General features: G+C 42.5%; 1 protein-coding gene across 4 annotated transcripts; it reads right to left on the minus strand.

Annotated features, from left to right (window-relative positions):
• Positions 1-1,989: 1,989 nt before the first annotated feature.
• On the minus strand, positions 1,990-24,034 carry CARNS1 (carnosine synthase 1). 4 transcript variants are annotated; one of them, XM_026665648.2, is made up of 10 exons: positions 23,779-24,034; positions 15,642-15,661; positions 14,980-15,232; positions 14,251-14,340; positions 12,210-12,697; positions 11,506-11,707; positions 10,505-10,596; positions 9,771-10,002; positions 6,787-7,058; positions 1,990-4,963 (listed from the first exon to the last, which is right to left on the minus strand). In XM_026665648.2, exons 2-10 carry the CDS (start codon positions 15,642-15,644, stop codon positions 3,731-3,733), a joined length of 2,865 nt encoding a protein of 954 aa, XP_026521433.2. In that variant the 5' UTR covers positions 15,645-15,661; positions 23,779-24,034; the 3' UTR covers positions 1,990-3,730. The 4 variants fall into 4 exon arrangements, with proteins under 4 accessions (XP_026521433.2, XP_087806582.1, XP_087806581.1 ...); XM_087950456.1 differs by lacking the exon at positions 23,779-24,034 and adding an exon at positions 19,827-19,961; XM_087950455.1 differs by lacking the exon at positions 23,779-24,034 and adding an exon at positions 19,817-19,955.
• Between the last annotated feature and the right edge of the window lie 611 nt (positions 24,035-24,645).

Consider the following 24,645-nt stretch of genomic DNA (forward strand, 5'->3'; position numbering starts at 1 on the left):
AAGTCATGGGTGAAACATCATTAAAGAGAGATACAACCTAGAACCGAGGAGAAATTTCCTAACAGAACAATTAATCAGTAGAATGGCTTATCTCCGGAAATTGTGGGTGTTCCAGCACTGGACATTTTCAAGATTTTGAACAGCCATTTGTCTGGAATGGTATAAAGTCTCCTGCTGAGGCAAGGTGTTGGAGAAGAAGACCTTCAATGCCCCTTCAGTCTTGTTATTCTATGTTAGAATAATTAGTTCCCAGCTAATCTTTTTTGATCCATAGAGGGTGGTTGTTGTTTTTTTTACTTCAATTGATACCATAATTCTTAAAGCTTGCTCTCATGAACTACTTTATTTTTGGTTTCCTGGTAGGCAGAGGAGGCCACTGATGGTCTATCAGAGACGTTAGTGCTCTTATTAATGCTACTGAAGTTTTTTTGCAAAGCCACCAAGAAGCTTTGACTTAGCATTTTGCTTAGTTTCCTAGAGCAGTAAAACTCCCAAGGAAAGTTTAAATTTTCTCTTAGATATGATTTCAAACTCTGAATGGAGAGGATTTAATTTCACCATCCCTGAACTCATGGAGCCAGATCCATATTTTGCAACTGAAAATGCTATCTGGGAAAGGACTATGATTTTGAATTTGTGTATCTTCTTTGCATGCATAAGATTCCTATTTTAATCCCTGGCGTCTCCCAGCAGTACAGAAACAGAATGTTTTCTGAAACCCAAGGTAATGCCAGTTGGTGTAGCAACGATGAGACAGGAGAGGGCTTGACTCCATACAGAATAGCTGTCCATGGCATCTAAAGAATAGGGGAAGATACAGCATGTTAAATTTTGACATTCAGATTGTAAACACTGTTTCTGTCCACCATCTCAACAAACAACAAATGACTGACATTCTGGAAAGAGTACTTTAAGACCCCATGCAGTTTAAATTTCCAAAGATTTCTGGAGGAAATTACTGAGGATGTAGAGTTCAACATTTTCCATGAATAAACAGAAATTGCTTGGCTCTTACTTTTTTCCTCCACAGCCATTTCCACTGCCAACATAATCCTTTCTGGTTTAAGGCTGCCATTCTATTGCCTTCCAACAATTCATTGCTCAAGTGCTTTTCTCATATTACCTAGCAACCTAACAAAATGTTGCAAATCCCTGGCAACATGGAGTGGGTCCTTGAAAAAAACTTGATGCAAATTGTTTCCCGAATTTCTTTCGATCTGCCCCATACGTTCTTGTCACATAACCTGATTTACCTCATGATGCAATTTGTATCTTCAGGATTAATAAACACTCTGGTAGAAACAAGAAACAGAAAATGTTTAGCATAGATCCTGTAAATGAAGCTTGTTTCAGATGGTAAGTCTTGAAAATGTCATATTTCATCCAAAATTGAACAGGTGGAATCTTAAGGTCTATGTAGTTCAGAATTGAGATTGATGCTCGTAAATGAGTTTTTCTGTTTGCTTTAGCTTCTTACAGAATAGCAATAGCACTTAGACTTATATACCACTTCACAGTGCTTTACAGCCCTCTCTAAGCAGTTTACAGTCAGCATATTACCCCCAACAACCTGGGTCCTCATTTTACCAACCTCGGAAGGATGGAAAAGAGTAGTTGAAACAGATGCATCTCCTGAACATGTAGAACAGGTGAGAAAAGTTTCCAAAAGGGAGAATTGTTTTCCTGTTTGTGGACTGAGGGAAGGAGATAAAATCCAGTCAAGATCAAATTTCCTATACAAGTCAGTGCTAAAGGCAGTGGAGAACAAATGATATGAAGACTTGGGAGTCAATGTCAGATTTTCGTAGATGGTGAATCCAAAATCTGGAATATTCTTGTTTATGGAAACAGATCACCTGGAAGTCTCATTGAAACTAATAAGACCATAAGAGTCATCTCTGTATCATTGAAGTCCTCTCTCCCCACCATTATGTGTCCACTCCTAAATGAGCTGTGGTGCAGCTGTAAAGAACACTTCAAGAGTCTTGATATTTTTGCATGGCATTTTATTGGGGAGGAACTATTATACCTGCTTGATTACAGAAGTTATGGGAAAATAGGCAGGTAGTCACCAACCAGTTAAGAGGACATGCTTAACTAATGCTCCCACTGATAACCAACTCTGACTACCTTAAAGCTCCCAGTTCCCAATTCTTTGATCCAAATAGGATCAAGTTGTTAGTTATTTAAATCTCATAAGTTCTCAATATTTTCTCAGGCAAATCAGTTGCTAACTTAGTTTCTATTTGTCGTGAACATGGTAAAAAAAACCCATGAAAAAGACAGAAATACTTTTCAGTTGCAGATTTACACTTTTTTTCACATTGCTTTTTATGCTGGTTAGAAGTATGCTAAAGTGTATTATTAATGTATTAAAGGAGTATTACATATTTGGGGATGTTTGGATTATGCACAAAAGCAGTGTTCAAATTCAGATTGGTAGCAAAATTGTGGCTTGTTACTGCAGAAACTCTGTAATGCTAGCATTATGGCTGCTTGGTATTGTAGGACCTTAAGGACATTGGAGTTCCATTGGAAGGTTGATTATTTGAAGTTAGGGGTGCAATCGTTCACTGGAAAATGTTATAATATTGTCATGTGCTGGGAAATATTGTTACAGTCATATTTTTTTGTGGAATTCTTGGCACATTACAGAGGTAAGGAGAAATTTCTAGATGTTACTCTTACAAGCACAAATTATATAATATAATATAATATATATATATATATATATATCTCTCACAGGATGTTCTGTTGCCCTCATTATTTTATGGTTGTTTGATTCTAGAATTGTCCTTGTTAGCTGCTAAAAAGGATCAGAAGGCACTAAACTATTATTTGCAAGGTTTACAAGTTTTAGCCAGTGGATTTTGTTGAATCTTACATACTATTGCTAAACATCTGTTAAGGTATGTTTGCAAATGGTCCTTTTTTTAAAGTAGGTTGATTTGGTGTTTAGATGCTCACCAGTATCTGGATGGAGTTTGCATACAATGGCTCCTTTCAGGAAAAACTGTGCTTTCAGAAATACTCTTGCTCATCTATTTAAGTATATTGCTGTTGAAATATTGGATGGTACGGACTCTAAAGCACGGGAGTCAAACTCGCGTCACATGACGTATCGTGACATATTACAATGTTTTCTGCTTTTGCGGAGCCAGGGTGGGCGTGGCCTGCATGTGACGCATTTGACCCACAGGCCGCCAGTTTGACACCCCGGCTTTAAAATTTGGACCCAAGCTTCCTCTTCCATTGATTCTGGAAGTACGCAATCGGCTCTCTCTCCCGGGCTATCTTAAAGGAACTTCCCCTTTTTCTGTGTAAAAAAGAGAAAGTGAAGAGCCTGGAACTTTGCATTATCTATGGTCTGGTGCATGAGTAATATAAAAACCAGGGGCTGGGACCGAGAAAATTAATCAGAAGCACAAATCAAATAGAAAACATCCTCACACAGAGGGTAGAAGGGGAGGATTGCAAAGTTATTAGAATCCTTTCCTGAAAGAAGTGAGCCCTTTCTAGGTGTGAGCACTTCCCAGAGATGGCTCCAAAAAAGAATAGTAAGTAGGAAATTTGTGTCATGCAAACTCCAGTGGTGAAAACCTAGGAAAAAAGGAAGGGGTAATTTAGAAGGAATAGACAAGTCTCGCCCGCCCCCACCCCCACCCGCCCCATTCTCTTTCTCACACACATGCAAATTCAGCTCCAACCTGAGGGAGCTGAATCTCCAAGGCTATTTGAAGTGAGAGAGGAAGTAAGCCACAGGGTAATGCAGGGAGTCAATGCCCAGCACCTGGCAGATGCCTAGTAGCTTGACACAGGCCTCCTGGCGACTAGAACTGGTACAAGCCACGTTGCAATAAGGCTCCTCATATTCTTTAGACACGATCTCATCTTCAAGCAGGTTGAGGCGGATGACACCGCGCTCATGTAGGGCCTGAAGTATCTCCAGGCTAGCTGTGGATTTGAGAGCCTGGAGATGCTGTGACACTAAGCACATCACCCCCACTAGGTTTGTACGGGGACGGGAGGGGGTGGGCAGGACTGGGGCCACTCCACAGGCAACCATGACAGAAGCTAGCATGATGTCTACTCCATAGATCTCCCGAATCCAATCACGGAGGTAGAAGCCACCCATGCGAGGATTGATTTCAATAAGTTTGGGGCCGGCAGGTGTCAGCTTGAGCTCCACATTGAAGACACCATCAGTGAGACCACAACCTAAGCAGCATTGATAAGCAGCATGGATAAGTTGTGATTCACTCTCGGGGGGCAGGCAAGTGGGCATGCAAGCTGCCGTCTCTGTAAAGTTGGGCACCCTGGTGGGCCCATTATCAGACACAAACGCCCCCAGCATCCGTCCCTCATATATCACCAGATCCACGTCATGCTCAGTGCCTGAGACATACTCCATCAATAGCATGTTATTGCCCCAACCCAACCCAATGCCGAAATAATCCGAGTCATCCTTCAGGTCTTGTGTGATCTTGTCAAAGTGCAGGTGACATTGCTGGGCATCTTCTACCAGCTTCACCCCTACCGCCCCGGCCCCATACTCGAGCTTCATGACACCTGGGAAATTGATGTGGCCGGCAGCTCGCTCCACATCAGCGTGGCTCTCCAGGTGGCAGCATGGCACAGCATAGAGTGCTGCGGAGGACCAGCGGGACCCCTCCTTGCACCTCCGCAACAAGTGCTGGTGAGTGCGGCTTTTCTGCTTGGCCACTCGCATGGCCATTGAGGAGCTGCAGCGCAGACCCAGCCCTTCACATATCAGCGCCGTCAAGACCATACAGTCATCCCAGTAGGACAGGCAGCCATCCAGACGCAGCCCCCTCTCCTGAATAAGCCCCAGCAGTTTCCGGGCATGCTCTTCATCCCTGGTGTGGTCTGTGGTGTCATAGTGGATGAAGGTGTGCACCAGCTGGGAGGCAAAATGGTTGGGATCGGTCTCCACCAGGTGGATCTGGGGATGGGAAAGAGGAGAGAGAAAGAGAAGGAACGGGGAGCGGGAACAGGGTGGGGAAGAGGGGAAGGCAGAGATGCAGAGAAGAAGGGGGGGAAAAATCAGAGATGCATCACTACAGACAATATCAGAGAAGGCCAACTCCTTGGGGTCAGGGACAATACAGGAGTCCCTTTAGAAGAAGGCACTATTCAATAGGCAGATGCTTCCCCCAATCCACTGACCATTCCATTCCATCAAGCTGGTTGAGCTTTCTGAGCTTTCTCTAGATCCCCGTTTCTGCAGCAGCAGGGCTTAGAAGGAAGAGCTCCATTGTCCTCTAGGTTTGGGAGGAGGAGGAGGAGGAGGCATTAATGCTGAGGCAATAGCCATGTTGGTAGGCAGGCTGGCTAAAAAGCCTTCGCAGTCTTGAGAAATCAAAGATGACCCTGTTGCTTGCATGGGAAGGGCTGTGTGAACAAGGGAATCACATTTTCGTTTTCCACTCTTTAGCTAGACTCTGGTTAGATCAGGGAAGTGTCAGAGTTGGGTTTTATGAGTTAAGAGCAAGGGTGTGGGGAATGGGCCAACACTATCTCTTTCACTGCAGGGCCTTTTTAGCAGTGAAGTCCAGGGACACGGAGGCTGTGAAGCCTCTGGAAAACTTCAGAGCCATGCCATCTTCCCAGGTGGGACTTGGATAAAGCATAGGATATTGACTGTCCCCACTCTGAAGGCTGCAGGTATGGATATAAGACTGTGGCACATGTAGCCATTGTGCTCAATTCAGGGTCTGAACTGGAGAATGGATCAAGGCTCCAAGAGGGGCAAACTCATCCTTCAGTCGCAGAGGAATAAGCTGACATTGAAGCACTTGAAACCTTCAGGGACAATGGAATGAGCTTTCGGAGGCTAAATCTGGCTCTGGCTGAGTTGTCTGCATCCTTCTACTCTTGCCGTTAGTTTTCGTTTCATTCCAGTCCTCTTCCCACCCCGACCTATTATATGCATCCCCTCATCTAATTTCGATACCACATCCAACTCATTTGGAGGGACCTTCTTTCTGGTTCTAATCAGGCTGTTAGTTGCACGAGTGGTAAGTAGGTCTCGGAAAGAAGAGCTTTGAGACTAGCAAACCCAAGATGGCTTCTTCTTGGCACAGTAACAGTACTGCACCGCCTTTCTACCTCTTCTACAGGTGGAAGACACCAGTCTCTGATAAGACTGTAGGGAACAATACTTATATCCTGAATCTGGAAAAATCAGGGAAAAGATATTTAGAAGGATGGGGGCAGGCCTGCCTGTGGTTCTGGGAATTCTCAGTGATGAAAGAAAGTTTCAGGTTTTGCCTCTTATGCTGCTAGTGAAGACTAGGAACAATGCCAAAATAACAACGGGAATGGATAGTCCTTGAGAAAAGGGGGGATCCACAATCTCCACAGCTAGCTCATCTGTCCTGCCCCATATCTGCATCCTAACATTATTACATGGAGGCAGGAAGTGGTGTAAGGAGCTCTGAAGTCCGCAGAACTTGTTTCCATCCCCAGTGACTCTTCCAACAGGACCTTGCTTCTGGATTGGGCCCTCCAATGCCCCACTTGAAGTACTCCTGAGAGATGGCAAGGCTGGAAATGGGGCAGGCCAACTCCTCAGCTTTACGGGCAAAAGTGAAATGAGCAAGCCCTTCTGGTGGGTAACGTGGGTCTGTGGTTTACTCCCCTCTCTGTTTAGGTGATGCCCATGACATTGATGGGATACGGACAGGGGCTCTGGGGTGGTGCTGCTCTAGCTAGTCCGTCCTGCAGCTTGGAAGGGCTGCACAGGTCTGTGTTTCCGCATCTTACTTTTAGCCCGTAGTCCCTGGCAGCCTCCCAGACGAACTTTTTGCTGAATCCGCCGGCCCCAATCACTAGCACATGCTTGCCCTCCATCAGGTGGCATTGTGCACGGTGCAGCATTGTCTCCACCAAGGTGCGTGCCGTCTCGCTTCCTGTGGCCCCCACCATCCGGCCCATGGATTCAAGGGCTGAGCAAGTCTCCAGGCACAGCTGTGAGTTCATCTCCAGGGCTACCAATTGCAACACCTGGTCCTTTGAGCTCAGAAGAAAATCCACCCCTGTGAAAAGAAGATGCCAAAAGAAAAAAAAGAAAAAAAAAGAGGACATTTGTAACAAGGCCTTGCTGAACACCCATAGAAAGGCCGTGGAGGCCGCCTTTGATCCTAGATCTAGTACAAAACACAAGAGAAAAGAAACAAAGTCATCTCTTTGGTGCAGCAGAATGCTGGAGAGGGAATTCTGGAAGTTGAAGTCCACATATCTTAAGGTTTCCAAGCAGGGGTGGGATATGACAGGGTTAACTACCGGTTTAGGATTTACGAGCTTCCCTGCCCGCTGCATGCTGAGAAGCAGCCTTTGAAACAGCCCTCTTTTCTTGTTTTTTTAACTGCAGCTGTGCCTCGTTCGGCAGCTGAAGTTGAAAAATCAGGAAATAAAGGTCAGGTAAGAGCCTGGATGAGCGGGTGGGCAAAAACATCAGCAGACAGAACTGGTTCTATGTCTGCTGCTCTTCAGAGCTACCAGTTCTACAGAGGTGGACGGAACCGGTAGAAACCCACCCCTGTTTCCAAGGGTGAGAAACAATGCTCTAGAGGCATTAAGACAAAGAATGCTTGCTTGATGGCTCTGTCAGGTGACAGTGTTTAATCAATGGAACCTAGAGCATGGCGAGTCTGCCTAATCATATGGGGGACAGATAGGGTTTATAATATCATGAGGGACTTACTGGAAGCATACTGGAAACTAAAGCAGCTCACCAAGCAGGCACACCAAGGCATGTCCATAATGGCCAACGTGCTGCAGTCTGAACCAGCCGCAGCTTCTCATTGGTCTAGAAGGGCAGCCTCCTGCATAGGGCATTGCAATAATCCAAACATGCGGTGACCAAAGCATGGGTAACTATCCTTAGAGTCTCCCAGTTGAGGAATGAAGTCAACTGGCACACAAAATGAATTGGAGCAAAGGCATTCCTGATCATGGCTGCCACCTGCTCTATGAGCAAGAAGTTGTGAGTGCAAGGAGACCCTCAAATTATACCGTAGTCTGAAGGGGGAAGTACAGCTCTATTTAGGATTAAAAATGGACCATCTCAAGACCCCAATGTTCCAAACACCCACAGCCAGTCATGCTTATCAGGGTTAGCTTCTGTTCCTCTCAGACATCTCAGAATCACCTGGTCAGCTTGGGATCAGGATATATATAAGGGGGTATCATTAGCATATAGTCTAACTACAAATTGGATGACCTCACCAAGCAGCCTCATATAGCTATTTAAAAAGGGAGTGAGAGCATTGAGACTTGAAGCACTCCACCTTTCAATGATCTTGAGATTGATCTCTTGCTCACCCTTCACGGCCAACTGGAATCAACCACGGAGAAAGGAGGAGAACCATTTAGAAGTGGGGGAACCATTTTCTCCCGCCCCTAATCCCCACAGAAGGATACCTTGATGGCACTAAAAGCTGCTAATGGAACAAGAAAAACTAGGCATTCCCCCGTCTTGGCCCCGCAGAGATCACTAACAATTCATCACAGAACATCATTCTACCTTTAATTTCATTTCTTTTTTAAATAGTATCTTTGTTACATTTCAATATCAAATATTAAAATACAAATTAGCATAAAAGGAAAAGGAAAGGGGAATAACATAACAAATTAAAAGCGAGGAAAAATTATGCATCAAACTAATATAACAACAATGAACTCTGACTTTTTTTTTTAGTACAGAGATAACAATACAACCATATCAAAGTTTAAACAAATAACACCACTTTATTATAAAATATCTGAAAATACTAATAATCATCATAGTAAAACAAAAACTAGTATTTTTTATTTTCATTTCTTTCACTTCTTTCATGCCTATTCTACTCCTACCCAATATACAGTTCTAACATGAACAAAAAATGCCTTGGAATGCCTCACATTCCAAGCCTCTCATCACTAATTCTCTTTCACCACAAACAGTCACATTAGTCATGCAACTGGGGGGAAAAAGAACAATGAAAAGAATAGCAAAGCAAAAGTGTGTTTCTGTTTCCCTATTTTTGTTATCAAGCGGTAGTTGAGATTGTGTGAGGCAAAGACGCTGTTGTCAATAATATTTAAGGAGGCTGGGACAAGTTTGTTCAGTAGTACATAGTAGTAACATGGAAAACAGATAATTTAGCACGAAAAATAAGACTTATGAATTTCAGATGAAGTGACATGGTACTATCAAGTTTAATTCACTGGTGGCAACCAAGTTTGGTTGTTTTTCTTGGTTGTTTTTAAGGGAAAAATAGCGCAGGAACCTATTGCTCAAGTATATCCTCAGAGGCTAGGATCAATTGACATGCTCCAAAAAATAAACCAATCCAGATCAATGCTATGTGGTTTGAAGACCTTAATTTGCCTCTCTTCCAAGAAGGCAGGCAGCAGCACTGTTTAATGTAAAGGAAATACCATGCAATGCTTTTCTTTCTTATTAGAGACTATCATGCTTGTTAGTCTTACTGTCAGGCAAGCAGCTGCTAACATAAACATAAAAATAGACATTGTTGAAGCCTATTTCTAGAACAGGGAACCTGGGAAGGAATTTCTCTAATGCTGTGGGATGCCACTTGGTCCTGTTACTATAATCAGTAAAGCCACTTCACACTACTGCCCCATGCTTTGCTAAAACGGTAGTTCAGCTGCTCTGACAGCCCCAGTTTCATTGTGCAATCAAACGCAATACCCCACAATATCTTATAAACAATAAGATATAATGACTGGTGCTACAAGCTTACCAATAATGTCAGTTTGTGCTCGGCGACCACCTTTCTGCTCAACTGATAGACTAGTCTCCATATCCATGAAGGCTTTCATGGCAGTCTCTGCTTTTTTCTTAATCTGGGCATGGATTGCAGCAATTTGGACCTCATCTTTTAGTCCCCAGTGCTGTAGGCTGCTTTCCAGACTCTGAGGCACTGTGGTCTGGTGCTTCAGTGGCTTATTTGCTGGACCCACACCACATATTACCTGAAAAGAATCAAAAGGTTTCAGATCCTTTTTGAACTATTGTTGACAATTTGTCTTAACATGTCCATTTAAACCATTCAAACACTCTTTAAGGGTTGGGTTCACTTTGTGGGATTATGACTATTGCTACACAATACAGAAAGATATCCTGTTTTGTTTGATTTATGAGATCAGATTTACCCTCCTGCTGCCCAGTAGGAGGGTAGATATTGCCAATCTGATGACTAATTATGTAACTTAGCTTATTTCAAAATGAGACATTATTTTGACATATAAGATTTGCTGCATTTTTAAGCACCAATAATTGAAAGCTCAATTATTTTTACACTGTTCTGTAGAAAAGTACAAAGTGGGACCCCAAAACTGGTGTGAATATGCTAATCATCTCTTGCACTGCATATGGCTCTTCTGCTGTCTGTATGCTTCTTTTTTTCCCTTTTTTTAAACAATGATACGTTCCTGGTTTTCTTTCCATTTCAGTTGGGCACAGAGTTCCCTTTACCTTGCTTAGCAGAGGCTGGTCTTTTCGGGACCTGCATACCATAGCACATATTCGGATCGCCAGGTTGCGCTGCGGAGATACGTTGTCTGGAACTGGAGATGTAGAGAAGAAAGAAAAATAGGAAAAAAGAAATGGAAGGTGTCAGAAAGACAAATTCATAGGAGCTGAATATATAGAGGAAAATGAAAAGAACAAGATGGGCCCAATGAAAAGCTTATATTACTATGGAGTGCTATCAGTCAAGTAATTTTTGGAGAATTGTGGATCTGAAGTTATGAACCTTACAATCACTACTAGTACTGTGTGCTGTGCAGGTCCTACCACGCCACAAATCATCACCTCAAAGCCTCTCTTCCGAAATGCTCAAGGCCTGCTACATGCAAGAGAGGCTAACAAAATGAAGTAAAGCAAGCAGAAGAAAGAATCGTTTATGGAATAACTGAGTCTTCATTGTGCTGGTACCTTTAGATAAGAAGGACTTACAAACCCTAGAATTCCCAGTTGTTTCTATAGGTAGTCTGGGAGTTGTATTCCAGCATATATAGGAGGTAGAAAGGTAGATTAAGCTATACAGGTAATCCTCAACACATGAGCACAATTGAGCCCAAAATCTATGTTGCTAAGTGAGAAATTTGTCACGTGAGTTTTGCCCCATTTTATGACCTTTCTTGCCACAGTTGTTAAGTGAATCTGGCTTCCCCACTGACTTTGCTTGCCAGAATGTGGCATAAGATGGTTACATGGGCCCAGGACACAGCAACCGCGATAAAGGTGAATCAGTTGTCAAGCATCCAAATGTAAATCAGGTGACCAAGGGGATGCTGCAATGGTTATAACTGTGAAAAATGGTCATAAGTCATTTTTTTTCAGTGCCATTGTAACTTCGGATGGTCACTAAGTGAACTGCTGTAAGTCGAGGACTACCTGTATGTTACAGGCACTGAGCTGGAAGATAATTAGCTTTGTGACATAATGGGAAGTAATCAAAAGCTATTCCTTACCTGAAGGGTTGTTTGTAACTAAAGGCCCAGATTGGATGATGTGAGCAGTAGGGATGAAAGGCTCCAGCAAAATGCTCTCGTCTTCCTCTAGAGTCTCCAGCAAGGTAAGGACCACCTGCAGAATGCATCCATGTTCTGACTTGTCATGAAATGATACCGCTTGGGCTCCGTTGCAGCGCCAGCCTGAGGGCTTCACCACCACCTATGAAAGTAGAATACCTGTAGCAGCAAGGCTTTAAACATCCAGCTCTTTCCCCAAAATTCTGTCTTTCCAATGCTCATGCTGTGTTATCTATCTGAATGGAAAGAATTGCAGTGCTCTTTGCTTTACAACGCCCTTGCCTTCACCTCCTATCTGTCTTGCTTTCTAACAAGAGGATAACAGCGTTGGAAGGGACCTTGGAGGTCTTCTAGTCCAACCCACTGCAGGAGGCGTTATACCATTTCAGAAAAAAAATGACTGTCCTGTCTCTCCTTAAAAGCCTCCAGTGATGGAACACCCATAACTTCTGAAGGCAAGCCCTTCCATGGGGTTAATTGTTCTGTCAAGAAATGTCTCTTTAGTTCTAGGTTGGTTCTCTCCTTGACTAGTTCTCTATCCATTGCTTCTTGTCTTGCTCTTCTGGTGCTTTGGAAAATAGGTCGACCCCCTCTTCTTTGTGGCAGCCCCCCAGTTCAGTTCAGTTCAGTTCAGTTCCTCTTACCTGTTTGTAGAACTCCATTGCGCCACCTTGCAAGAAGGCTGTAATTTCCTCCTGCAGAAGGTTGTCTTGTCCTTCCCGGCCGCCCAATTCAACCACGTGGATGCGTTGCTCTTCCGTCACGTTGCGCAGGAGCATTGGGCGCTTGAAGGTGAAGGCCAAGGTGGGGGGCACGGCTACTTCTCCCTTCTGATCCATGAGCTGCCGGGTCAGCAACTTGTCCTCTAGCAGGCGAGTCAACTCTCCCGAACCTCCGGTGGGGCAATCAAGATCTCGGGCCAATTCTGCCGCTGACTGGCCCTGCAACTTGCAGGGCCCAAAGCTCCCTGTGAAGTAGCTGACCCGACGTGGGGAAGAAAATTCTTCCAGCATTGTGCGGCCACCAAGCTCAAACGTCACAGCCTTCAGCACATATAAAGATGACTCGCCAGGATGAGTTTCTGAGGGAACCTTGGAGAGCCAGGCTGGTGACAAGCACAGCAGCATGTTACCTAGGAGACATGAGAAGGCGGGAAATCCATCCCTGTGAATGTATCTGAGAAAGTAAGGCCGTTGTGAAAAATTAAATAAACCAAAACGTATAGAATTGCCTATACAACATTTGCATCCTAATAACCAGTAACAGAACAAAAAAACAGCGAGGCAGTTTGCCAGTTCCCAGGCCATTCAAAATAGTAAAAAAATGTATTCTGTACCACCAGCACTCTGATTACTGGCTCTGACAATGGCTCTGGAACTAGCAAATTGCCTTCCTGTTTCTGTAATGTGCTATTCTGACATATTTCCCACATGACACCACTGAACCTAGTGAGATTGAACAAGGAAAAATAGAATAGTCTCTCAGGATATGATTAGCACGTTGTCATTATGTGTTTTAGCTAGTCATTCTATTACAATGGGTTATTCACAGTTGGGTGACAGCCTTTAAAGGTTTATGAAAGGGAAAACATTGTAGGAAAATGTCATCCTACACTTTGAAGGAGAGTACAAGCCCTGTCCTGTTATATCCAACACTTACTGCTATATGCAGAAGGCATTCTGAAAGCTAATTTTTAAAGCTGCCAACATTTAATTCCCCCAAGGTATAAGCAACACATTTATAATTAAAGGTGTACAGATAGGTCTTTGTGTAGATAGCTTCCTACTTTGTGTCTGCTTGTTTCATATTTGCATTTTATTTGTTGGAAAGGATGTGCTTGTTTGTTTTTGGAAGGAAGTTGGGATAAGACAACATAAAAAAAATCAACAAGCAAAAATGGCTCGTGAGTTGCCAGCTCATTTCTCTTTGCCTGGAAAGCAGCTCATCTCCCTTGTTGGGAGTCTTTGGTTTGCCTCCCAACTCAAAAAGACAATCCTTACTCAAATGAAGGGGAATGTTGGCTGTTTGACAACGCTGAGATAAAAGTCACTGCATAGGCAAAGAATGGGAAATTGTAGCTCTCAATCATTATTGGACTACAGCTCTCATCAACACTGATCATTAGTTATGCTGCTTGGACTATCATGGAAGGAGAAGACAAATTGATGGACCCCAAAAGTGTTGAAGGGGAAATAGAGGGAGAAGAAAAAGCTGGTTCCCCAATATCTCCAATATCTAGTTTAATTGTCACTGATGTTCAAAAACTCTTCCATTTAACCTCTCTTTTCAGGCAGTCTCCAAGGATCTGACATGATTGAACAGAAAAAGAAACAAAAATGATTAGCATCTTCAGAATTGGAATTATCATATGATAAAGAAGATGCTACTGTTTATCACCTTAGAAGATCACAGCTGATTTTCAAAGGCATCCTTGACAAGGAAGTGGCATATATCTTCCGGCACTTCTGGCACATGGGAAGGCACTAGCTTGAAGAGCACTGAACAGAGCTCATTTCTGACAATATGTTTGGGGTGAAACAAAATTTTGAGAATTAATTGATGACAGTGAGTTTTCAAATTTATTATCATTTATCAAGTGGAAGAGCATACAGGTCAGGTCAGCACTTCTGAGCAAACCTTAAGAATAGGCTAAAGTCAAGCAAAATACCTAATCTAAGAACTTACCAGGACACTGGTTGCCACCTTCCAGAAGCACTGACAGATATGAAGCAGGGCAACCCAAGACACAGATGGTTATATCTGTGGGTCCAAATCCTAAAAAGACAAGAACAAAATCAGCGGTCCATTTACGTCAAAACCTCAGGTTTTCCCCCCTTTCTTTGCATTCTAGTCATCTCCTAAGTTCTCTGGAAGGCAGAATCTCTGGAAATGTCTTTTTTACAGGTATAGAGGCAGATGAATTGCTCAAATACAAGGATTATTCCATCATGGGATGACAGATTATCCTATATATTTCCTCTGATTCCATTCGTTCCATCAGCTTTCAGGCCTGAAAGCTGTATATTTTTCTTCAGTAAATGGCAAGACCTAGCCCATCAGAGTTGAACTTAAAAAAAAAAAAGAAAAGCTAAACGCATTGGACCTCGTTAGTACTTGGACAGAGGATTATCAGGCAATTTTATAGACTACTCTGGTAAATGATTTTCTTTTAATTCACTATCATTGTCCAGAAAGCTACATGAATACCTTCATGAGTCATCAGCTTCGGGGAATCTTTTTTTCAAGGAATCTTTTTATCTTTTTTAGATTTGCATTTTACATCCTGATTGCAAACGTAAGGATAAGCCATTATGGTTTAAACATACATGCAAATCAGGTGACAGGAAATATAATTATTCAATCAACCATGGTTGAAATGTATCCTACATGTGACCAATACAACATGACACCCACCTGATCGGGGCTCCTTGGTGAGATCAATGGTTTCTGGGAGCCCTTGTTGCTGTAAGCTGCATTGCAACAAGTCATAGTAATAGGCTGTCCAGGCCCTGGCCTGTGCATCCTCAGGGCTAATTTTGCTATCCAGGAGTGTATCTCTGTGCCGGGCACTGCGCAGTGGACTCAATGGTGGAAGAAAGCTCTGTTCTGCCCAATCGAATTCCTTGGGTGTTTGGGGTGGGTCAGTGTGGATCTGGTCCAGAGACAACTGCAGTCAAAGTATTGAGAAATAGGCCAAGAAAAAGGCAAAGAGATGCACTTTAGATTCCATCCAAAGAACAAAGAGACGCTTATTTTGAGAGTTTTCCCCTGTCTCAGTGCTGGTCCATAGAGGACTCAAGAGGAGAAAGATCTTCAGTGCAAAAAGGAAGGTGATACCAGCCACCACCCATTAGAAATCAGTTTCTATTTGTTAACAAAACTTCATTTCAGTTTTCTATCCCCTCTAGAAATAATCTCAAATGGGATATTGGGGGTTCTTAAAAATATGCACACATACTGTCTTTTGAGAATATATATGTGCGCATGCATGAAATAGCAACACACACACACACACACACACACACACACACAAAGCCAGGAAAGTCAGGAAAAGAAGAGATGCGATGAAAACTTACCATTGTTCAAGATGAAGATACTGCAAAGGAAAAAAGAAATAAATTAAATTTCTTTATACTTCCTGTGACGCAAATATTTAGCCTGTCCCTAAATCCAGACACAAATCTTTTTTAAATGATGAGGATGTTGATCCATAACCTTACACAATTAAATTTAAGGGACTTTGAAGCTGCTTAGGGAAAACAGTTGCCCTCATCAAACTCTTGAATAAGAGCATATCTGGCTTTCTGGGGTTTTCTGACTTTCTGGGGTTTTCTGTGGCTACTCTCTAGAACAGCGTTTCCCCGAGAGCTATAGGACTCTGACCTTTATTGGTTGATTGATTGATTTAATTCATATAGACACTCATAATGATGTTCATTGAGTTTCAGTGAAAACTTGGTTGCTCTCATAGGCCTTGGTGGTTGGGCTCCCGAGGATGCTTTTGTTATTTCGTCCTTTGCATGGCTTATGATCTGTCTTTTCTTTTGTTGTATTTTAGCTGTTCAGAATCATTTGGAGTGAGTTAGCCAGAAAATATAAATAACCTATTTTCCTTCTGTTATCTTGAAATTATGCCCAATTATTCCATTTGAAAACAATGACATGCTTAATCTTCTGCTTCTTTAAAACAATTGTTATGCTGCATGCATTCTGTTGCTCATTTTGCACTTCTCTCCAGATTCTACCAAAGAGATCTGACTGGCTAACAGGCTGAAATAGATCTTGTGGAAAAGGGTTTGCCATGTGTATAAACAAGGGACAAATATTGGAGATAGCATTTTCAAGGTCAGTTGATCTCATTTAAAATTGGTTGCATCCATATTTTCCTTGCCTTCTTACAAAGATATCAGAGCAGCATTTGGAATTCTCACAGAACTAGAGATTTAAAGCTCCAACTACCCACCTCCAAAAACAATGCAACATTTGAGAATGTTCAGATGTACAACAAAATATTACCAAAAAAAAAAAAAAAAGCAAAAATGATGAGACCAAGCAAGGAAAAAACCTGATTTGATATGGATTGCAATAATATTGCATTGGGGAAGTAATGTCTACTCTCATTACTTATGGAAAGATGGCTCAGAATACTTAGAAAAAATTCCAGCATATATGTGCATTGAGCTCTGTGCTAGCCTGGACTTTTAGTGGCAGGTGAATAACCTGCTATGTGTATTCAGAGATGTTTTGCTAGACAGCTCTCTGGGAATTCACAGGTTGAAGTTTTTCTATAAGAATAAATCAGAGTAAAAGGTAAAAGATGTATATGATCTGAAGAGAAACCAACAAGAATGGATTTTACCCAACATTGGAAGAAAGATACATTTCCAACTATATGAAGATTTAAGCAAGAATACTAAATCATTTAAGCAAGAATGTTCTCATGTATACAGTACATCATGAGCATCACTTACAATCTGGCTTCTAAGAGGGCCTACATTTCTACAATGTAAATTAGCAGATGTATAAAAAGAGAGAACTCCAAGCCACACTGTTTCCCTTTTCTTTCTTTTATTTTTTGGCATCTTAAGGCTTGTTAATTTTGCTTTGCTTAAATCCTTTTGTTGGAATGCTTTACTCATAGACACAGGAATACACACATTCCCCTGATGGTATATTCAGTTCTGGATTTAAAAAAATCTTATGCTTGTAATATTGACATCCTAAATTATAATGAATATTGATAAAATATTTTTCTTCTTTTCTTTATTTCCAATAGTCTAAGTTATATAAACAATAAAGCATCAATAAACTTTGATTAACGCTGTATAAATAACATTGTATCAAAACAATATATTAAAAACATGAATAATAAACAAAGCAAATGATAGAATTAAACTTAGATAATTCAGCATATGCTTAGTCTCTTTGGCAAGCTCTGAAGCAAGGCTCTTATTGACTGAATCAGTGGGTCTAGCTGGCCTCACCAGATTAATAGTTCTACTGAAAAGGACTGGCGGAAAGATGCACCAATTATTATCATTTATAGTAACAATAGTATAATAAAATGTCAATACTGAAGTACCTGGAACTCCAAAACTTTTTAAAGTTATATGGTAAATTTATTGCTACCCATGATGTAAGCATTGGTCTTGTGGCATTTTGAATTCTTGTAGCCTTTTGCACATCAAAATGCTAGAAATGGCATTAATCATGTTTCCCACACACACACACACAAATGTCAAGAAATTGTAGGTCTTTTGTCTGAAGATTTGTATCTACTTGTATCTTCCTGCATGCTTCCAAATAGAGAAACTGGGAAATGCTGTGATTATGACCATCCCAAAGTACAGCTTTCGGTGCAACAAAGCTGTCAGCAGTTACTGAGAAGGTCCGAGTAGGACCCCACTAATAAAGGAAATGTGCTTCTTTATGCAGCAAGAATCTGATGGCTCCCAGAGCATTTCTATCTAATGTTGTACATGAATATGAATGTTTTGTAAATTTCAGTTTTCCTTTGTGTTAAAAAATTCAGTTCTGCTTAACTGCTCCAAACTTCCAACTGCGTATCCCCAATGAAATTCACAACTTAAAATCTATTTACAAAACACAATCCATTTACCCAATCAAAAATTGGAATTAATTTCTATAAACAGGATTGCAGACTTCAACTCCATTTTTACCTGCCATTTTCTCCAGTTCTAGCAATATGCCATTCTGCAATATTATATCATACTAGTCTCTCCAGAGCTGTCCATGGGACAAACAAAACCCTCTTACTCTTTTGAATTGGTAATGTATACCCTTAGCACCTAGACTGAGGTAATGCATACAATACATTTTAATCAATAATTAAATAGCAGCCTGTGTATCCTACATTTTCTGCTTAGGAAACTAAGAAATAGAGTAGTTCAACTGCTAGAGATTAGGCTCATTAGACACTTGAGCTTCCAAATGTCAATTCATTGAGTTTATTTAAATAACCACTGGAAAGCTGACATCTTTCAGTCTAATAGTAACTATTCCATCAATCTAATATTTGGTTATACAGGTAATCCTCATTTAGTGACCACAACTGGGACCAGCAGCTTTGTCATTTGTACTGTCAGAGAACGATGGTAAATTGTACCAACTTATTTTCTTTTCATAGATATATTTGTATTTTAATATTTTAATTTCAATAAAAGCTTTTTTTTTTAAAAAAAAAAATAGCAGCCACTAAGTGAGATGTCCTGTGACCATGACTATGTTTTCGTTTTCCCCACTCCTTCAACCCTTTGAAATGCTCTCTTTGGTGCTGGGATAATTGGCAAGAAGGGAATTAATGTTTGTATTTACATTCATTGGAGAGGAAAAGGTTTCAAGAGAATAAGCAGGCACACAATTAGGAATATACATTGAAAGCAGTGCACTGGCACTCAAGGCTGGGATTGCGAGCAAGCTATGCAAACAGCCCAGTGTATTCTCCATTGTCTTGCAATCTGTGCCTGTTTATTCTCTTGTATGCCCTTCAATTCCTCCACTCTGCAGAGGGGAAGAAACAAGTGATTTCTATTGATAATCTCTCCTGTGCCTGACCTGTTTCCTCCCTCACAGAGGTTATGAGGTCTTCACTTAATGACCCACGTGGTCCAGGGTTACAATGGCAACTGAGACTGCTGAGAGTTCTCTCTCTAAATAATGTGGTCATGTGATGTCATGCTTTATGACTGCATCACTTAATGACATTGGCTTAGAGGCCCCAACTGCTGTCATAACCTAAGGACTAGCTGTAATAACCACACTGATAATTAAAATTAAGGCAGCCACCTGTACACAATTTGGACACAGGGGCACCACAATCATTTAAATAAAGCTTGGGCGTGTCTATTTGTGATATGAATTGCAGGAGTTGGTCTCACTTTTGTCCCAGAATAAAATATCTTAATTCCAGTCTAATCTGTTCCAACAGCCTCCTTTCCTTTTTGAGGACAAAGGGCAGCTGAATTAGCATGCAGGAAAAAGTGCTACCACCCCAAGCCACTGCATTTTCTTTTAGCCTGGAATGCTTAACTTTATCTTTTCATCCATTTTTTGTTCCATATATCTGGATGGAACTAAATTAAATAGTTCCATTTTCCATAATTAAATATCTGGAAAAACGGATTTTGAAATAATGTCACTAATCACCAAGAGCCTCTGGTTAGATCAGTGTGTGATATGAAAAGAGGCTGCCATTACAGCAAGCGAAAGTATAATGGAACAGCACACACACCCTTTTATACCTCCTTGGATAGAGTGAGAACAAATCTATTCAGCCAATTGTAGCTCAAGAGCTCAGCATCGATCCACTGGCAGTTCTCTCGATCCTTTGATCCTTCCAGCTGCACTGTCATTTATCCTAAGTGGAACCTAGAAAGGGCATAGAAGTCTATTTCAAGTCCTTGTTTTTTGATCTAATCAAACAAAGTACTCATACTTGGGTAGCACTCCTAACAAAGTGTTCCCTGCTCTGGATAAAGATTTGGCACACATATTTTCTAGCTTCTGTTCCTAGATCCCAACTTCACGAAACTTTCAACCAGGAGTGCTATTGTTGAAATCCTTAGCTAATATTGTCATAACTTTTTTTTAATTATTATTTCATAATGATCAGAGTTTATAAGCATGAAATCTGAGATGATTAAAGCAGGGTTTTGTCTAAGTAATCCAGCAACTTTAATATTTATAACATACTTTATGTTAATTAAGTGGTCACCTGCTCAATTATTTTCTTTTTTCTTCTTCCCCCGGCCATGTTTTCTAAAGGGCAGTTGAAACCAGAGTGAAGTGGAAATCCATTGGGGGAGTTAGACTGCAGCACAAGAGTGATAGCCAGATGAGTCCTGATACTGAACTGTTTTTTGACACTGGACTTTGATATTTGGATTATCCCTGGATTGAAAAACTGACTGATTTACCTGTGAATGACTTTGGATTGCTTATTTTGGACTTTGCTTAACGTTTCTGGAAGTAAAAACCTAAATTTACTGTACAGTGTATCTGTGTACTGTGTGTGTATTATTCAAACACTTCTCTCAAATACGTCTCCCTGTATGTGCTCATTCTAACGGGGAATTACCTCAACAAGTCCCTATAATGGTATGTGGGAATGACCTTGGGGGGATGGGGGTAGGAGAAGAGACACAGTCTAGAAAACTGTCATGCAAAAGATACCTCTGTCCACAGAAGCTGAGCCAGAATAGGAAGTGTTTGAGCAGTGACCCTCCCTAGAGTTCTCAAGAATAAAGAGAAAAGTGGGGAGAAAAATACTTTCAGGATTGCAAGAGTCTGTTAGTGTAACCTTACAATAAAGATAAAGCTAGTACTTCTGGTAGGGTTTCTTGTTTGGACAACCTTGAAGGGTTAGCAGTCCTTCCCTCTTCAATGCCAAAAATGCTTTTCCCCTTGTGATTGTTACTGTGTCCTAACATGCACCAAAGGGAGGCAGAATGATTTTAAAAAGGTCAAAACCAAAAGTGCTGTACATTCCTGGAAATGTACCTTTTATATTGCAGACTAATGTTTGTGTATACAGGTAGTCCTCAACTTACGATCACAATCATGCCCAAAATTTATGTTGTTAATTGAGAAATGTGTTAAGTGAGTTTTGCTCCATTTTACAACTTTTTTGCCACATTTGTTAAATGAATCACTGCAGTTATTAAATTAGTCACACGATTGTTAAGTGAACCTGGTTTCCCCATTGACTCTGCTTGTCAGAAGGTCACAAAAGAGGATCATATGACTCCGGGACTCTGCAACTGTTATAAATGTGAGTCAGTTGTCAAGCATCTGAATGTAAATCTCATGATCATGGGGGATGCTACAATGGCCTTAAGTGTGAAATAAGGCCTTTTTTTCAGTGCCGTTATAATTTCAAATGGTCACTAAATGATCTGTTGTAAGTTGAGGACTACCTGTATGTATGTTTGTGACTTCAAGGCAGCATCCACTGCACACCTATTTAAGGATAAGCTGTATTGGAATTAAAAAAAAAAGAACTTTAGGATTTCATAGCTTGGCTGCAGAGCATGTGTGCCTCAAATCCTTCTGGAATGAGACTTTCTCCAGAGTAAGCACGTGTTAGCATTGCATTTGCAAAAGTAGGCAGGCAGGAGGTAGAGAGAGGCTTAAGTGGCTCTTGCCTGGCATGCACAATGGGGGGGAAATCCAATTTAATTTCACCATCCTAATCTGTTATTTTTCTCTGCAATTGTTATGCTGCATGTCATTATTATCTACATCAGGTCATCAGCATTCCTCAGTAATTCATTCTAAGACAGGAGTCCCTAACCCCCAGGCCGTGGCCCACCAGTGGACCACCTGTTCAGAACCTGACCATGTGAGCAGTAGGCCACGCAAGCAGTGGGTGCTTGCACTCACACGTGAAGCTCCATTTGTGTGAGCAGCGGGCTCATGTACCCACTGCACTCACAAATGGAACTCGGGTGCACACGTGCCAACTACTTACACAGAACCATCTCCTCTTCTCCTTTCGGGGCTGCCAAGCTGGAAAAGTTGGGGACCACTGTTCTAAGAGACATCCCAAATGGTGATTTCCCCGGATAATTGGTCAGTCTCACCATATTAAACTATCATACCCCACCCCCGCAAAGAGCTATATCCCCACAAAATATACAATATTATGTCTATTCTGTTTTTTTACTTGGCCTAACAAGTATTTATATAATTTGAGTATTTTTCCACATATGGGTAGTTAGTATAGACTGGTACAAACAGTGCAGAAACTGGTGAAAACAGAAAAAGCCAAGCATATTCCGGTATTGCAATTGAGGAATCTATTTCTGTGAAATTTGATTAAGTTTAATATCTGCATTAATAAATTACAATAGACGCACACTGTATTTCATTCCAAATTTTTCGTTCCTGGGGCTTTGCCTCTCATAGGGGATCTTGGAATTTTGTTTTGTTTTGAACTAACAGGTTTGGGTGGCTGGGAAATGGTCGGAAGCCACTTTGCTTAGTCTAATCCATTATCCAGCCTGGGAAGCCCTGACATGGAGGGTAAAGCCTTTGTGTGTAGCCACTTCCTTTGCCAAAGACCAAGCAAACCACAGCTTTTAATTAGAATGTAGAATAACAGGGTTGGAAGGGACCTTGAAGGTCTTCTAGTCCAACCTCTTGTTCAAGCAGAAGACCCTATGCCATTTCGAACCAATCTCTTCTTGAAAACCTGCAGTGATGGAGCACCCACAACAATGTAGAAACCCAATTAAGATCTAGCTCTTTGCTGTTTCCCCAGCGCTTCTCTTTTTAGTCAAGGAGGAAGGAGCAGTATTTCTGTGGATTCTCCCCATATCTTTCTTTCCGAGCCTGTTCGTGCGCGGAAGGAGTGGGGCTCCAGTCCGAGCAAAGGCCAAAGAGGGTAGATCCAGAAGTGTGCGGCGAGGCTCGCTCAGCTACTCCAATTTAAAGAGCCACGAAGATGGTTTCTGACTGGGGATCCTTCTACGGCAAAGTAATGGTAAGCAGGATCCTGGTCAGGTCAGGAGAGAGATATAGCCTTATCCATTCCTTTCCCGGATGGAACTTGGCGCCTTTATTTCCCGGCGAAGGGTCGGCGGCGGCGGCGGCGGGGGGGCAGAGTGGGAGCTCCGGGGGCGGAGTTGAAGCGAAACAGGGTCCCCGCAGGCATCTTGATCGATCCCCCCCCCTTTTCCCTGCCCCCAACAGCAGGCAGGGTCAGAGCTGCCACCCACCTCTCAGAGGTGACCATATTCCCCACATAGCCCCAGCCGCGACGAAGGGAAGCGGTTAAGGGATAAGCTGCCCGTCCCCTCCAGCCTCGCCTGAGACCCTCGGTCGCAATTCGCAGGCGCGCCTATCAGCAGGTCGCAAACGAATCCGGGTCAAGCTCTCCTCCGAAAGGAGAGCTTCGCTTGCAACCTCGAGACGAAACGTGCGGCTCTCCACCCCCCACCCCGACCAAGCACACATTAATCGTTTTTCCAAGCGCGGGCGACCACGCGGCCGGCGGTCCCCCCACCCTCCGCCCATCATCACCGTCGCGCCCCTTTTCTTCAGTAGTTCAAGCAGCGTTCACATCCGTGAGAAGCAGCGGCGTCCCCGCTCCGGCTCCTTGAGCCGGGCAGGAAATGCTGAAACGGGAGGGAAAAAAAAAACCCGTCGCCCCCTCCTATTCCTACTCCTCCAGCCTTCTCCAGCCCGGATTACCTGGAAAATAAGGGAAGGATGCTAAGGCCAAACCGCACGATCCGGTCCACTGGCGAGAGCGGGTGGAAAGAGAGCCCAGAATGACCGCGGATCCAGGCAAGCAGGCAGGCAGGCTTTATAGAGAGACGGGCGAGGCAGAGACCCAATGAAGAGCGGCACTTTAGCAAGCATCGGAGCAAAACAGGCGGGCGCTTGCCGAGACCAGAGACGAAACGCGATCCCGGGGTTAGGGAGCGAGCGCGCAATGGGATGGCTGCCAGCAGTGGAAAAGCAGGCGGCGAGGGGAAGGGAACCCCTCCTATTCTCGCGGGTTGTGGGGAGTGGGAGGGGGGGAGGGAGGTGATGTGAAAGGTCAGAATTCCCTCTTAACTGGAAGGAATGAAGCTGCGGGTTCCCTTTCTGTGCATGTTACTATTATTACTATTACACACCCCGGTCAGCATTTCTTTACTTTCCTACCATCGGGAAGGAGATACAGGCTGAAGAACAGTTTTTTATCCGTGGGCTGTCATACTCCTGAGTGGAAAATAACTTTACAAGAACATAGTACGATTGACTTGCGGGGCCGGTGCAACGTGCAGTACGTTCACATGGTGCAATAGGATTGTGTGTTTGTGTGTTTGCATTTACAGGGTTAGGGAACTCCGAGGTCCCTTCCAGCACTATTCTAATGCCTGGAATGCACTACCTGACTCTGTAGTTACATCCTCAAAGCCCCACTATTGACCTCACTCCATTCCTAAGATATCTGTAAGGGGTGTGCATAAGTGCACCATCGTGCCTCCCGTTCCTGTCCTATTGTCCCCATTGAATCGTACCTATTTTCTGTATTCTTACTCATGTTTATACTTATACCTATTATTTTGT

Source organism: Notechis scutatus, chromosome 1 (assembly GCF_049901735.1).
Source record: "Notechis scutatus isolate UNSWTSFEM ecotype Mainland chromosome 1, rNotScu1.2, whole genome shotgun sequence".
NCBI lineage: Eukaryota > Metazoa > Chordata > Lepidosauria > Squamata > Elapidae > Notechis > Notechis scutatus.